Source organism: Artemia sp. Qi Xiang Cuo, chromosome 19, assembly GCF_049724085.1.
Source record: "Artemia sp. Qi Xiang Cuo chromosome 19, ASM4972408v1, whole genome shotgun sequence".
Classification (NCBI taxonomy): Eukaryota; Metazoa; Arthropoda; class Branchiopoda; order Anostraca; family Artemiidae; genus Artemia; species Artemia sp. Qi Xiang Cuo.
The window spans coordinates 6,778,444-6,795,758 of record NC_142812.1 but is presented as its reverse complement, the minus strand read 5'-3'; the positions used below and the strand labels follow the sequence as shown (position 1 = coordinate 6,795,758).

General features: G+C 34.9%; 1 protein-coding gene across 1 annotated transcript in view; it reads right to left on the bottom strand.

The window, feature by feature from the left end:
* Positions 1 to 17,315, bottom strand: part of LOC148940437 (NEDD4-binding protein 2-like) — a 179,262-nt gene that overhangs the window by 8,166 nt on the left and 153,781 nt on the right. The window contains exons 11-13 of the mRNA XM_089104990.1: positions 10,282 to 10,512; positions 6,126 to 6,275; positions 3,215 to 3,386 (exon numbers count right to left, since the gene is read on the bottom strand). Of these exons, the coding sequence (XP_088961116.1) occupies positions 3,215 to 3,386; positions 6,126 to 6,275; positions 10,282 to 10,512 (553 nt within the window). The remainder of the gene's footprint in view (positions 1 to 3,214; positions 3,387 to 6,125; positions 6,276 to 10,281; positions 10,513 to 17,315) is intronic.

The following is a 17,315-nucleotide window of genomic DNA, read 5'->3' as shown; positions in this document are numbered from 1 at the left end:
TTTTTGACTATGGTGACTCTAATGGCGCACTTTTCACTTCGATCCACCGTCAAATGAGCCTTAAAGAGCTGCTTATGACGTTCCACAGCCACAAGCACCACAGGAAAAATGGCTATTAGTGATTCACAGGCTTAAATATGATTCTCTCAGGTTTTCAAATGGCGGGATGAGGATGAAAACCTACGGTTTTTGGTTTTCAGACATGAAAACTTCAATGTTGTACTTTTCACTTCGATCCACCGTCAAGGGAGCCCTAAACAGCTGCTTATGACGTTCCACAGCCACAAGCACCACAGGACAAATTGCTATTAGTGATTCACAGGCTTAAATATGATTCTCTCAGCTTTTCAAATGGCGGGATGAGGATGAAAACCCACGGTTTTTGGTTTTCAGACATGAAAACTTCAATATTGTACTTTTCAATTCGATCCACCGTCAAGTGAGCCATACACAGCTGCTTATGACGTTCCACAGCCACAAGCACCAGGAAAAAAATGAATATTAGTGATTCACAGGCTTAAATATGATTCTCTCAGGTTTTCAAATGGCGGGATGAGGATGAAAACCAACGGTTTTGGGTTTTCAGACATGAAAACTTCGAAGGTGTACTTTTCATTTCGATCCGTCTCCGTTTTCGACCATCCTCAAGCTATTTTTCAAAATCTCATGGATCTGTTTTTGCCATTACTTGTTACTGTTATTTTGAACATGGATAATAGTTACCATTCCTGAATTGGTGTCAAATGTTAATTGTTTTACATTGGAAGATTCATTTAAACACGCTTATTTTCCAATTTCCAAGTATTATGAGCTGTGGTTTGCTCTTTACTAGGTTACACCTATTGGTACACTCATATTTTGAATATATTTTGTTTGTCTTACTTTTGAATATTTTTTTTTTTACTTTTGTAAAAAAAAACAAACTTTTTTTTACTTTTTTTTTATATTTTTTTTTTTTAATATTTTTTTTATATTTTTTTTTTTTTTTACTTTCCATCAACATTTGCTTTTCTTAAAAAATATTTTTGCTAAGCCAGTGTTAACTTGTTGACCATATTTGGATTCAAATGCGGTAGACAAATAGCTTATATCCAATCAGCCCTCACTAATTAGTCATATGCTTCTCATAAAGAAGACAAGTCTACATCAGTTTTCCTATTGGCAAACTCTAAAGCTGTTTTGGTATAATTCTCGCCTTCTTTTGCGAGAAAATCTTCTTTAAACAGTGACTGTGAAGACCACAAAGCACATTCGAAAGAAACAAAATTCATTAGAAGATATCCAGTGTTGAGAAGGCTGCTAAAGCATTTGGCAATGTGTAAGTTGCGCAACGCAATCAATCCTTTCTTCCGAGATAGTACTTAAATACGTTCTTCTGATTGCAATTTTTGTTGGTAAAATAGTATATTTAAGTCAACTAATTGAAAAAAAATTGTTTATACATTTCTTAGAATTCCAACATTCCTTGGCTCGAAAATCAAAGTAGATTATCATAATCCACGAAATGTTTCCTTTCCATAATCCACCTTTCCTTTAGTACCTATCACGAGTTTTTGCGATGAGTTCTAAGGGAAGAGGGAGGAGGTGAGCTTCCTGGGTACACTCATTCTTAAATAAATTGGAGAGTTTACCATTTACCACAGGGAGATTTTTCCATGGGGAGGGAAGTTTCAGGGGGGGGGGGGAGGGGTGAATTTTTCAGTGGAAAATTTACATTGGGTGAATTTGCTAGAATTCCTATACGAAATTCTTCTTAGGCTATGTCTTGCTTTCTCTTAGCTGACTCAATTTTACGCGACGAGATGTTAAGGGTAGTCGTCTGGGGTAAATTTTCACCAGGATTGAAATGTCTGGAGGATATATCTGTGGGGAGGAGGATTTTTCCGTGGCGGTGAAGCCAGATTTCCTGTCATTATCTAAAAAAAAACGATCAGAAATTAAATAAAAACAACAGATCATAAAAAGTGCATCGAGTGGTATGTTCACTTTATTCGTAGGTCAGAAATGTGGAATGCTCAATATTTCACCAACATTCAATAAGGGTTTTCTAATAAAAAAAAAAAAAAAAAAAAAAATGGAATGCTTAAAATGTACTCTGTGATCATTTGCACGGCGAGTGAATCAAATAAAGCCGGATTATAAACTTAAAAGCTTAAACTTTTTTCACATGCTGACCAAAAATCTGCGATGCGCAGGTACCGATTTCCTGATTCAATGCCTTTGGCCGGGAGTGCAATGCGTGGTTGGGGTGATTATAAAGCACCATAGATTTAAGGGTAAAGAGGTTGAAGCAGGAGTAAATCATGGCAAAATGCATGGGATCAAAGATCACCCCCTGCAGAATATATACCTTGTCTAGATCATGTTTTTTGTCGAGGAAGTAAAAAGTGTACAGCCTTATCTTACTTAAAAACAAGCCTATAGACCATAGCCCTCTGGCTCCCTTGAGACAGCTTTTATGGGTTTACAACACCTACACTCTTTCCAAAATCGAAATTAGTAATTACTTTTGGACGAATCAACATTTTCGTTAGTTTTGCTAAATATTTCTTGCGCGGTAAAAGAAGTACAAAGCCAAAAGTTTAAGAGAGAGAAAAAGAGAGAGGGAGAGAGACAGAGAAATAAAAACAAATAGAGAAAGAGGGATAAAATCCAGATAACTCAGAAGAGGACTACGAAAATACGTCTTGAATATTGGCTTCACGAAACGCGAAAACTGCAGTCCATTCATAATCATGGGTGCAGCGAAAGTTGCAACAGCATAAAAAAAAAAAAAAAAAAAAAAAAAAAAAAAAAAAAACGATCCGTAGAGACCAAAAAGTTAAAAACTTATATGAATAAACTGTAGACTGAGAAAGATTACTATTTGTAGCTGAATCAAAATGAAATCTATTGTTCGGATTATACTTACTAGTAAAAGTTTGTTTCAAAAACAATTTTATTGAAATTTCAAAAAACAGTCTGAAACCCTTCGAAAATGATGCCGAAAATAGTGATCGAAACAAAAAGTACACCATTTGAATCACCATTGCCGAAGACAATTTACAGCCTCCCAACTTGAGCAACAAGGAAAATCACTATTTTGCATCGGTGGCAGTGGTGTCTCCATTTTTTTTCTTATTCACCGCTAGTGGGGTACTGGAACATCATAGAGAGCTGATAAAGATACTAGAATAGAGACAGTTCAAAAAAGCCCAGGAACCAATGCACTAACCTCTTTCAAGAACTCTTTTTAAATGTCCGTCAAGAACTTTTAAAGCTTCAGCCACATGAAGAAAGTGAAGGTCCACTGTGTAGCTGGAGCTGTCTTCTTTCTTTGAATTCTCAGACAAAAGCTCCATTGCAACTTCATTATAGTCTTTCGAAGCATCACCATGATAAAGAGCCTAGCAAAAGAACGGATTCAATGTCATTTTGTATACGACAGCTGTCGATCCTACTTGTAATATGCTGTGTTTGGTATTACAATCAACAAAGTCTAAAGAACCGACAGCTGAATATTAAGCAACTAAAATCGAACTAAACTTGACCTGAGACAACAACGACAATGAAAATTCAAAAAAAAACTTGAATGTTTTGGTGGTGTTTGCTTAAGTGCTTGAGTAAGGAAAACACCCATACCTGCATTTTAGAATTCAATTTCAGTTTTTTTTTGTTTTTTTTATACACTTCTTGCAATTTAACATTCCCTGGGTTAAAAATCAAATTGTCAGATTTGTCAGATTTATCACATTGTCAGATTTGGTGGGAAAGTGTCATTAATGTTTTGACGTTTGCTTATGTGCTTGAGTAATAAAAGCGCTCTTAAGTGCATTTTAGAATAAGCTAAATTCAAATTGTATATCAAAGAGTAAGTAAATAGCAAACTGGGCATAATTTATCATCACATTTTTTTCACCAAGGCATGGAAGGAGTTATTGTAGGAATTTTGGAAAGGACTAATTCGATTGGAAATTGTAAGTTCTGGCACCCTTTTGAGAGTCAAAAGTGATTAGAGGGCAACCAACCCCCCTCCCATGCACATTTTTCCCCAAAGACATCTGATCAAAAGTATGAGACAGCCATCATATTCAGCATAGTTGAAAGGTCCAATAATTATGTCTTTGGGTATGACAACTTCCATACAGCCCTTAGAGCAAGGGCTGTAATTAATACAATTCGCTCTTCGTTTGGGCTTATGAAATGTTGAGTTTTCTGAAACATTTTTTTCGTTACTGTCAGAGAATGTTACCGAGACAATACAAAAATAAGGGTAAGTAAAGTATTTGATGCTAAAACCTCAAAGTGGACTTGGTCAGATTATTCTCTGGAAGGCTAAGTTCCAGGCTATGGTCATTGTTAAAGAAATAATTTATCACGGGTTTCTGTTGAACTTGCTCGATATAGTAGTAATTTTTCTGAAATTTTAGCGCAGAATGGATTCAATTTCCTTTGTAACGAACAACGATTTTTTTTACTTCAATGTTGAACCATCTGTAAATTTATGTTGCCTATAATACAACTTCCCTTTTCCTTAGTCAATATTCACCCCTTTGACCTCGCCTCCCGGGCCCTTCTTCAACAAAAAATCCTCTTCTTGCCCCAATAAACTGAAAGATATTGAAGAACTTTTGAATGAACCTGACATTTTAAACGAGTGAATCCCTCACCGCCATCTCCCCACTCCCTTTTCACCTTATAATTTTAATGTTCATTTTGCAAATCTTGGCCAGCTAATTGGGGCAAAATTGACCGTTTCTTATCATAAATTACCCCAAATAATTTGTTCCAGTTACTGTTTCTTGTCATAATTTAGCTAATTGGGGCAAAATTGACTGTTTCTTATCATAACTTACCCAAAAATAAATTGTTCCAGTTACCGTTTCTTGTCATATTTAGGCTTCCCATTTCTTACTTAAAACTAAGAAAAAACACAAATAAAGATAAACGTTTTTCATAGTAGCAGAAAGTTCCAAACAAACCCTTTCTTAGCTTGATACCATAGCATAAATACTCTTAAATAAGACCATACCCTTATATAATTGCCAAGGATAAAAAAAAACATTAAAAAAACAAAACAAAATCAATTCTACGACAGGCAAAGTGTTGATTAATTAGGTCTTGATCAAAAACGTAAATTCGGAACCAAAAAAGGAGTTTAGGCCCCTTAAAAGAGAAAAATCTAATTAATAAAAATTAATTAATTAATGAATAAATGAAAGGACAAAATGGTTCAAATAAATGCAGGTTATCAAAGAATCCCTTAGAGCTAGTAGCATGGCTTTTGGCTGTTTTTAAACATAGCACCACAACCATGCAAAAGGGAAGGAAAGAAGAAACAGAAGGAAAAAAAGTTTATTTTTTCATTTAAAATAATACCACCAAAAACTTCATAATCACATCAGAAGAAAAAAAGAAAAAAGTACAACCTAGAAAAAGTAAATAGAATATATGAAAGGTATATAAAAACACGAAAAAAATATAGAAAATAAATAAAAATATAAGTACAATATTCTATAAAAATGAAAATATAAATATAACTAGACAACAAACAAAAGAAGAAAGCATACACAAAGAAATAAGTGCCATTTACTATATTTCTGAGATGAGATTCATAATAACAAGGGTGTGTTCTAGCTAATTTTTATATATTATTTTCCTTCAGCATCGTTTTCCTGGTACCAATGGTGTTAATATACTCTTTGCGGGACTTTTCTATGGGAGTATTGCTAATGGGCTGACATGCATTTATACAGCTTTGAACATAAGTTACTGGCGGAGAGCGTGATTTTAAACAATCATTTTTAAGTATAATTTACCTTCTGGATAAATACGGTGATTAAATAGTTCAAGTAATGGAGCTCTCCTAGCTTCATTGAGTGCATTCATTTTGCTTGGTTGTAACGCCATCTATCTTCCCTAAACTAAATGGCCAACCTACTCAAAAGCCAAGATGGGGCTGCCTGCTTGAAGCCAAAGTCTAAGCGTAGATGTTCAGCAATTCTCTTCAGCAATCGCCGGAAAACAATCCTTTTATTGGTTGACATCTGAAGTATGAAGTAGGAAGATTCCTACTTCAGCAGAATCAAAATCTGAATGAATGGCCAGTTCCAATTTTGAGATTACAAGATAAGAAGAAAATATACCTGCTGTGCATAGTACGAGGCAACGGCGGGCATGCCTTTACGGAAGGCTTCGTTAGCCTTGGCCAGATAATATTTCCTTTGGTTATTATATTCTTCTGCGCAGGCTCTTGCTGTTTTCCAGTCAGTAATTGGCACGGCTATATCTTCTGTCTGTAAATAGAAATGAGAGTATATAAAAATATTTATATATATATCGAGAAGTAAATGAAATTACAAAAATGATTCAACAAACAGAACAAAGCAACGATTTGCAATACGCTTTAAAACATAACTGAATAGAATATTTCAAATAACACAGAAATAATCAATATCTTGAACAGTTTTTAATTCTGTAAAAAAAGGGATAAGGTTATGCATAGAGAGAATATTTTCAGACTCGTGGTAAAAGTAATCCACCTTAATCTTAGCTAATTCCAGCAGTTTTTTTTAAACCTCGAAACTAATTCATTGTTACTAAAACAACCTAGAAAACTAAGTAAAAATTTACAATATTTGCAATAGCAAAGGCGAATTGATAAAAAATCGTAAATTTTAAAATATCGAAAAAGAAGAGCAGGAAAGAAAACATGCGAGAGGGCTACTGTGTCAAAAGAGAACATAAAATACGACGATAATACATGCCACTTCAATCATCCTATGTTGATCCTTGGATCATCCTATGTTGATCCTTAACGCATCGTATTATTGATCCAAATGCCTTTTTAATTCTTTCTTGAATATTTAAAGTTAAAATCAACTTCGAATCTCGAGCTGAAGCACAATAAGGTAACCCCAAATAAAAAAATAGCATCAGAAACAAATATATATTTGTATATATATATATATATATATATATATATATATATATATATATATATATATATATATATATATATATATATATATATATATATATATATATATATATATATATATATTATATATATATATATATATATATATATATATATATATATACCCATAACTGTTCTCACTTTTGGAATATGTTTTGAACTGCGACATAGCTTACAGGTATGTAGCTTACTGGTTGTGATTCTCATGACTGCATTGAAATTGCAATCAATGCAGCATAAACTTTTGAAGTTTTGCAATCTTTAGTAAAACTTCCAGCCAAACCTCTAACTGTATCTTGCACTTTCCAACCACGTCACTGGAATTACTTCTATTTTTAGGAATAGGGAATAACAAAACCTATTTTGACTGCTTGCCCAGAGACAGTGAAAGGCTTGATTGAAATGATTTAATGTACATATCCATTTCAAGTTAAAACATGCCATTGTCTCGAAGCTTGACAATTAATTAATTTAGTTAACTTTGTAATATCAATGGTTGACATAGAGTCAGTCTTCCGTTGCTCATTTAACAACGCTAATCACTAAGTCACTACCAAGGACTTTCATCTTAAGGAACATAACTATCCCCTTTTTGAGATCCTATGCTTGCCATAAGTGCCTGCTAGCTCAACTTATTATCTCAACAATACTCAAATTGCCCTAAACTCGCCTACTGGATACTGCTGTGGTAAAGAATATCACAATTTTCTTTTTCCAAGTTTTTTAAAAAGTGCGTGAGATTGTCTGTGGTTAAGCACTCTATCTTTGACCAGGTTGATTATACTGACAATTGGATCGGTTACATGATTGATATTTTTTGCAATTTTAGGCAGAATTCATACGTCGGAATCTCGCTCATGTCTGAGTTTCCTAGTCTTTTTCGCACTACAAACTCTGCCGAGGACCGAAATTGAGACTGAAGCCAACAAGATACACAAACGAATTCAAGTTTAAGTAATACGATGCGAAACAATGACCAAGTAAATGAATGGAACGGATTCAGAACAGATTTTTCGGAAGACCTGATAATCTAACTGAAAACATACTAGTTATTTTCGAAAAAAACAATTAGAATCCAATTTAGAATCTGAAAAGCTATAAATTTGTTAAGCTAGTGCACTTGAGCTAGTTAAGCTAGTATTACTTATTTTTGTTTAGTTAAAATCCATTTAAATTTTATCTAGTATTCTAGATTCATCCGCCGCAAATTCTTATTTTCAAAATTCTACTGCTTCAGATTGATCTAATTCATCGAAAGTTTAAAACGTTGAACTAAATTTCCAGACAGGGTTTAAAACTGCCAAGCCAACCGAGGAGGAATTTTATACCTGTCTTACACAGACTTTCCTGGTGAATTTCAAAGTGGAAAGCTAAAAATAGCACGGCTCAGATAGTCTTGAATTTTAGGACCCAGTCGCTTGGACCTTATTCCTAAAAATCGTTTGACTTATGCCGTTTACCTTATTTACAAGCAGTCGTTATACCGTTTTGTTCACTGCCGATCCATTTCTTTCAACACATCCCCTTACTACACACCCCTTACACATACCCTTACTACACGCCCCTTACACATCCCCTTACTACACACCCCTTACACGTCCCCTTACTACACACCCCTTACACATCCCCTTACTCCACACCCCTTACATGTCCCCTTACTACATACCCGTTACACATCCCCTTACTACACACACCTTACACATTCCCTTACTACACATCCCTTGCATTTACCCTTACTACACACCCCTTACACATCCCCTTAGTACATACCCCTTGCACATCATATGCAGTTTTAGAGACATAATGTTTGCAAGATATGACAAGCATTTCTTAATAAACTTACTATCAGGAAAGGGTTACGTTTGATGATCTTGTGAAAGAGCAACTTCAGTTGCAGCATTTGAAGTTTGCTGAAAACATTTTGCTACTTCTTTAAACATTTAACAAAACCTAGGTTTTCGTTTTTATATCATTGCTGGTAAACTTACAGTCAAAATTGGAACTGCCTTGCCTGCGATGTTAATAAAACAATATTTAGCATTTAGCTAGTACAAATTTAATTAATTTAGTATTATTTTAATTAGTGTTTTATTTTATCAATTTATTAGTTAATTAGTATATTATTATTTATAATTAATATGTTATATTATCATAATATGTTTAAATAATATGTATAATATAATATCATAATATTTTATATTATTAACATAGCAAATATATTAATGTGTGTATGTTATGGATAGTTCAATTATTATGTATAGTATAATATATTTTATATTATTAATATATCAAATATAATGATGTTCGCATAATGTTTGCAAGAACTGACAAGCAGTGCTTGACAAATTTACCATCAGGAAAGGGCGTGTTACGCTTGATGATCTTGTGATACAGCATCAAACCAGCATCAGTTGCAAAATTTGAAGTTGGATGTGATTATTATTTGAAGTTGGATGCCTCCAATTTCAATATTTTGAAGTTGGATACCTCCGACATCAATAGAACAGTATTTAGCAGTCCTTCTAGGAACACGCTGCATTCTTCTTCAATTTTCATTTTTCTAGCAGCAATCATTGTTATTGTAACAGCTACCTCGACTCATTTCTTAATTGTGACTTTCAAAATTTCACCATAAGAAATAAGCCCAAGCCATGCGTAATATGGGATTCCGGTTCATCATAGATGCTTCAAAATGCTACAAAACCATTCCATATGAAACAAAACTCAAGCTTTTAGGCCTTTAGGGTCTTTTAGATCTGAACCTCAACCCAGAGTATATAGGTATACGCAGCCACAAAAATTAAACTGTTATAATTTTATGCTTCCGGTTGAGCAGAAATGGAGTCACAAAGGGAAACATTAAAAAACTGTCAAAAAACAAGATTGACGGAAGATTACAACACGCAACAGATATTTGTCGGCAGACCACATGTGGCCCGCGGGCCATAACTTTGTCCACCCCTGCCTAAACAATCAAAATTAAATAGAGTCAATCTTTTGGGCATTTGGGGTCTTTGAGGTCAGAGACTCGACCAAAAGTGCATGGGTATACGCAGCCACAAAAAATTAAGCTGTCGTAATTTAATATTTCCAGTACAGCAGAAATGGAGTCACGGATGGAAAAAAAATAAGAAAAAATATCAGAATAAAAAAAAAAGAAAGATGATGGAAGATTACAACCCGCAACAGATATTTATCTTCTGGCCATATGCAGCCACGGGCTTTAGTTTGCTCACACCTACCTAAACGGTCACAATAATTAAACACAATTAATTAAAAGCGTAAAATAAAGGTTGTAATTTGTACATTCATCTACTTTATACCTTGATATATTGGTGCTTATTCACCTTTTGCATTACTTCAGACGTCTTTTTGGGAACAGTTCCAATCAAATCTTCGATGGCTTTGATTGTCTTATCATAGTTGTATTGATTGGCTTCAAATAGAGCATCTAAGAATGACGAATCAACGTGAGGGAAGGATTCATGAAGTTCTTTTTGACTCAATTTGAAAGCCATTGTATTCCTCTTACTGATCATTTCATCCGAATTGTTCTGAAATGATTTTTCAAATATATCAGTCGAACTTGAAAAAAAAAAAACAGAAACTGACGAATTGCACAAGGGGCATAACAAATTATTGGAATCACTAAAAATATTGACATGTAAAATTCAAAACCTTGTATGTAAATAAGAAGTTTTAGCGAGTTCTGTGCACTGATTGTGCCCTATATATATAATTTATGTCCGACTCCTAAAAAAGTACCAAAATACATATAAAGGATTTTTGATATGCTTTGAAATTTTTTAAACTCCCCCCCCTCTCTAAAAAAATCCTTGATAAAGCCTTGGCCCTAAAATAGTGCTGGTTGCAACACAGAGAAACAGAGTTTACATGCAAAAAATTTTTAATTCAAAAACAGATGGTTCTTTTTTTTCTAGCTTGAAATTGTGTCACGCCTGACCATTAGATTCTTTTTTATGCATGTGGGCACGGTTTAAAATGTAGATTTTTCTCTCCAGATATAAGGCATAATGAAATTACTTACAACCACAGAAATACTACCATTCCTAATGCTAGTAACTTGCCGCAGGACCACGTCGCCTGAGGCCAACACAGTCTCGCACGCTCCTCCATCACCCCCATCTATTTAAAGCTTCACTCTTTACCCCCTTTCCGTTCTAATTTCTTTAAAATTTTCTTTATAACTTCTGCCCACCCTATTCCGGGACGACCTGATTTTCTTATGGCTCGAGATGGATGTCCAAAACGACCAATCTTTTGCAATCTGCCCTGCTTCATCCGTAAACCATATCCTAACCATATCAACCTTTCTTTTATTATAGCCCGAAAAGGCGGGATAGAACCTCATTTTCTGTACAGCTCGTCATCTGAAATACAGTCAGTCAGAGTGGCATATAAAAATACCCGTAGACAATTAAATACCCCAAACACTTAATAAGTCTTCCTCTGCTTTTCGAAGCAACCAGTGGTCAGTGGTTTTAGGACCACTGACCACTGTCATTAGCGCAGTTTACAATATTCTAGTTTTGGTTCCCAGACTTATCTTCCTATTCTTCCAAACTTTTTCAAGCTGTAAAAAATACCCTGGGCCTTAGGAGTTATATTTTTTATAAGTTCACTACATCCACCATCTTCACTAGTAATTCTATATAGGCAAGTGAAGCAATCCACTTGATCAAGCTTCTTGTCACCCAACATTACCTTCGCCTTCATTTATTCCTAGTCTAAGCGACTTATTCTTTTTAGCATTAATTTTCAGACCTATCCATGCACCCGGAATTTTCAGAACGTCCAGAAATTCAATCACTTAGGTAACATTTTTATCCAGGAAACTCAAATAATCTGCATAATCTGAAAAAGTCTTCGAGAGTTTTACCTTCCCATTTGATTCCATGATCTCCTATAGCCTTTACCATATTACTTAGGACAAGGTCCACCAAAGTAATCCATTTAAACGGAAATATAGACGGACACAGCCCTACTTAACTCCTGATTCAACACCGAATCAGCTACTAACCACAGTTCCTCTTTTAACTGAGACTGCATTGTTCTTGTGTGTAGCACTAATCACTTTAATACACTCATCTGGTATACCATACAAGGAGAAGCTCTTAATTAAACTACCAACTGAATCAAATGCCTGTTCATATCCTATAAAACTGGGGACTAAAGGGTCTGATCACTCAGACAGTTTTCAATCATTAATCTAAGATTGAAAATTTGGTCGACGAGTCTACCCGCTTCCTAAAACCACGCTGTTCTTCTCTTAAAACTTTGTCTACAGCATCTCTTGGTCTAATAAGTATCATCATGCTAAGTAATTTACTTCCCATGGAAATCAAGCTGATGCCTCTATAATTACCTCTCAACACCTCTCAGATGCCTCTCAACGCCTTTCTAATAAAGGGCATTAGTCAGGGTTTACTTAAATGAATAAATATTTGCGCTTTTACAACATATAACACCAACATATTTTAAAAAAGTGGCTACCTCAAAATTTTTATTGATGCATTTGGGAAAACAGGGCTTGGGGGGGGGGCTAGTTGCCCTCCGATCACTTTTGACTATTAAAAAGAGCTCAATAAATTTCGATTTACAATCAAACGAGCCTCCTCCAAAGTTTATACGACGACCCCTTCCATATGAAGTGCCTCTGGGAAAAAAATAAATAATCAGCATTGATAAATAAATGAAACCCAAGACGAACAGAAATTACAATAAATAACAGAGTCAAACTCAAAACGAGCAGAAATTAATATGAGTAGGGTTCAAAACCCCTATGCTTTCTAAAAGCCAGAACATAATTTGTACTTTACTGAAAAAAAATATTCTAAATGTATTCACTTTTATAACTGAAAGAAATCAAAAATTAATTAATATTTTAAGGAATAAATATCAGTATATGTATATTAAACTGACAATTCACATTCTTTTGAATTTCTTTTCAGTAAAGTAGAAATTATATTTTGCCTTTTAGAAAGCAAAACTTCAGAGCCCTTTCTGAAGCTTTCTTTTTCCCTGAAGAAGAAATAGTTTCCTTAAGGGAAAAAGAAAATAATAGTTTGAATCTTTCCGGTTTTCCTTTAAGATTTATAGTTTGGTCTGCTATTTGTATGCTGGAAAAACTTTTTCAGCAATGTTCAACAACATAAACTCTTTTGAAAATCATGACAGAAATAGTAGTGTTTAATTTAGTCATACACATTCTCTAGTTATCCTGATAAATAAAAGTTAAATACCATTCCCAAAAAACTATATCTATGCTCTTACAGCCTGGATACAATTACACTCTTTTGATTTAGTAAAATTTTAAGAGCAGAATTATTAATAGCAGTAGCCCCGAAATTTTGAACTTAATACCCTCCGTCGTTCTGGGTATATTGCTGAGATATCTTATTGGCAACCGGAATGCAGACAGTGTGTTTTGATTTAATTTTATAGCTAAATTTAGTTTTTAATTATAATGGACCAATTAAGTAACTGCGGGGAGTTGACAAACTAAATAACACTAGAGATATAGTTACTAGACTCTTTAGCGCTGCTGAATGAAATAGCTGTGTGAAAATATTGATTGGAAGTGTCTGGAAATTTATGAGCTAAAGAGGAGGGCTGATTGCCCTCCAATAATTTTTTACTCTTAAGAGGGCACTAGAACTTTCAATTTACAATCAAATTAGCCCGTTTAAAATATCAATGATATTACTAGCTATAACAGAGCATCGCAGCCTATGTCCTTATATGCCCTATAGTGCTTATATGGCCTTTTAATACGTGTTTGCACATAGGTTTTTCGTGTAATTGAAACTCCTCCTAAACGTTCCTAAAAGCTTTAATTTACTGCCATTAGTGTTGTTTGTTACAGTAACCATAGAAGCAGCATTAAATGAATCCATCCAGTGTCTTCTGACTAGCTTCACATCAATAGTAATTGAAGCTATGAAGGTGAAATTTTCAGAGAATATTCTTCACGTACAAATGACAACCTGCTATTTATTCGTGAGCTGTCAAAAGGGTTAGCAGGCAGTTCCTTAGGAACAGTTTTGTGTGCAAAATTAAAATTTACGAAGCTTGTTGTGGGGGTGCTGAACTAATCAAAAAGGTAATGTTCGCATCCTAATATTAGTATGTCTACTCCTACAACTACTGCCACTATTACTATTACTACTATTAACTGTACTCCTACTGCTACAACTATATTTACAGTTTCTAGTACTACAACTAATAAACCTAAGGGTATTGAGGCAAATATTTTTGGCAATATTGTAACTGTATTGAGATCATTTGAAACACACTGTGGCCACAACTGGTCTCAAGAAGAGGTATCTGCATGGTTTCAGAACCGGTTAATGGCATTAAATTAAAAACCGCATCATGTATTGAAGAACATGTTAAAAAAAGGTGTTGTTTGCATTATGAAACTAATTCCACTACTGCTACTACAACTATTGCTACGCATAATTACTGAGCCTTGGAACAATGCTAAAAAAATTGATGTCTCAAAACTTTGTTTGGATATTCGTTATGGGAAATAATGGGCGTGGGGGGGGTCTCTCAAATCCCTTAGAATCTTAAAACGGCACTATAACTTCCAATTTACAATCAAATGAGATGTAACTGAATTTAATACGACCATCCATTCCATAAAAACCTTATACGCCCCCAGGGGATAACTTAAAGCCCTTTTCACAGGGCTCTGGGGAGTTGTGCCAACGCTGGAAGCATTGGTATATGTTCTTTGGACTACTTTAAATAAAATTGCCATAGCCCAACTTCAATCAGATGCATTTAGTGAAAAGACGGGTAGTTGGGTGGGGGCTACCGGTTGACCCCCATTACTAGGGACTCTTAAAAGAAAACTAGAGCTTCAAATTTCAACCAAGTGAGCCACCTCAAAAGCTTATACAACTATCCCTTCCATAAGAACCTTAAATAACCCAGGGGCATAACTTACAACACTCACCCTCAGGCTCTGGTGGTTTGTATCAACCTCAAAAGCCTTGTTATATGATATTTAGACTATTTTGAATAAAAGGAGGGTCTCAAAATATCTATTGGATACACCTCAGGAAAACACGACGTGTTTGTGTGTGTTGGGGGGGGGATAGCTGCACTTTGATCACTTTGCTTCTTAAAAAGGGCACTGGAACTTATGATTACCAATCCAATAAGTCCCCTCCAAAGTATATACGACCACCCTTTTTATAAGAGCCCTATATGTCCTAAGGACATAACTTACAACGCTTTCCCTGAGAGCTATGGGGGGGGGGGGGAGGTGAGGGTTTTATTCCTCACAGACGTAATTTCCAAAACATTCAACTACGATAAATAAAGTTATTATCTCCAAATTTTGATTGGAAGTGTTAAGGTAAATGCTGAGCGTGGAGGGGGGTGGGGGCTGTTTGATATTAAACCACTTTGACTCTTAAATAGGGCACTATAACTTCCAATTACAAATTAAACAAGCCCCATCTGATGTTTATGCGACAGCCTATTCGATAAAAACATTATATGCCCTTATAAAATAACTTATAACCCTATCCCCATGGCACTGGGGGGGTTGTGTCATCCCTAGAGACATTATCATATGTTCTTTGGACTATTTTGAAAAAAATGGCCATCTCAAAATTTCAATCAGATGCGTTTGGTAAAAAGAGGGGTTGTAGGAGATCCAGGGGGGCTAAATGCCGTCCATCACCTTTGGTGCTTAAAAAGGAACTAGAACTTTCAATTTTCAACCAAGTGAGCCTCTTTTAAAGGTAAATAACCATCCATTCCATAAAAACCTTTAATACCGCCTGGCCATAACTTACGCTCCCGATTCCTGGACTTTATTCCAACCCCAAAAGCCTTGTCATATGATACTTTGACTATTTTAAATACAATGGCTATATATAAATTTCTAGTGGATGCGTCTAGGGACAATACGACGTGTGCATGCGGAGTGTGGGGGTAGCTGCCCTCCGATCACTTATATATCACTATATATATCACACACTATATATATCCCTTATATATATATCAAAGTGATTGGAGACGCTGGGCATCCGTGACCAAGTGCTAAATTGAGAGAGGAATTTGGAGGCACCCACCTGCCCTAGAGTCTCAGGCAAGTGACCCAAAAATATAAAAAATTTGTGAAAAATTCAAATCTTTTTCAGAATTTCGGGCTAAGCTTAGGCAACGAATAGGTACTATTTGAAAGATAAAGATGACTTTAAACGATTGTTTGCCTGTTATTTCAAGCAAATTTATGGTCCTATGTCAATTTTAAATTCTTGGTCAACCTTCTCAAGACCATAGGCGGGCGTGCCTTGTTTGCCTCTCATTACAGGCAATCTAACGGTCTTATGTCAATTTTTGAATTCTTGATCAGCATGCCTAAGACTCTAGGCAGGCATGAATCTAGGCAGGCGACATTCATCATTACCCAAAAAAGTTAAATTTAAGCAAACAATTTTTGCCCGGGAAATTTCACTTTTTTGGGTGATGATGAATGTCGCCATTCCATGGATTGTTGTTTTGATTCTCACCCATTTCCTTACCATTCCATCACTCATAATGTTTTGTCCGTAAACTTCACAGATCTGTATATATATATATATATATATATGTATATATATATATATATATATATATATATATATATATATATATATATATATATATATAAATAAATATATATATATATATATATATATATATATATATATATATATATATATACATATATACATATATATATATATATATATATATATATATATATATATATATATATATATATATATATATATATATATATATATATATATATACGCTGAAAGCTCAGGCGAGTCGGTCGCGATTGGTATTCATGATGTCAAGCGTGCGTTTGATTCCCTTATCCACGACCAAATTATTCTAGAAATGGGAAAGAGAGGCGTCCAACGAGATGTCATAATGCCATTAAAGGACATGTATGAAAACCTCCAGGCACAAATAAAAGTTGTTTCGCCCGAGAAGAATATAAGGGAAATTTACCCAACCGTCCCAGTACGAAAAGGCGCCCGGCAAGGTGCTCCTACTTCTGTCCCGGCTTTTAATAACAGTGTTCTTCCAGCACAGGAAAATTACCAAATAACGTGTGTTCTGGATGGTATTGACCTTTCTCTTCTTTGTTATGCTGACGATATTTTAAATATGAGCCGGAATATTGGTGGCATCGAATGCAATTTTGCTATTTTTCAAAAGCAATATGCTGCAATAGGCCTAGAATTTAACGCTGCAAAATCAGAGGCATTACTGTTTAATTGGCCCGAAAACCAAGTCCCGCCTACCATAGACCTTGGACAGA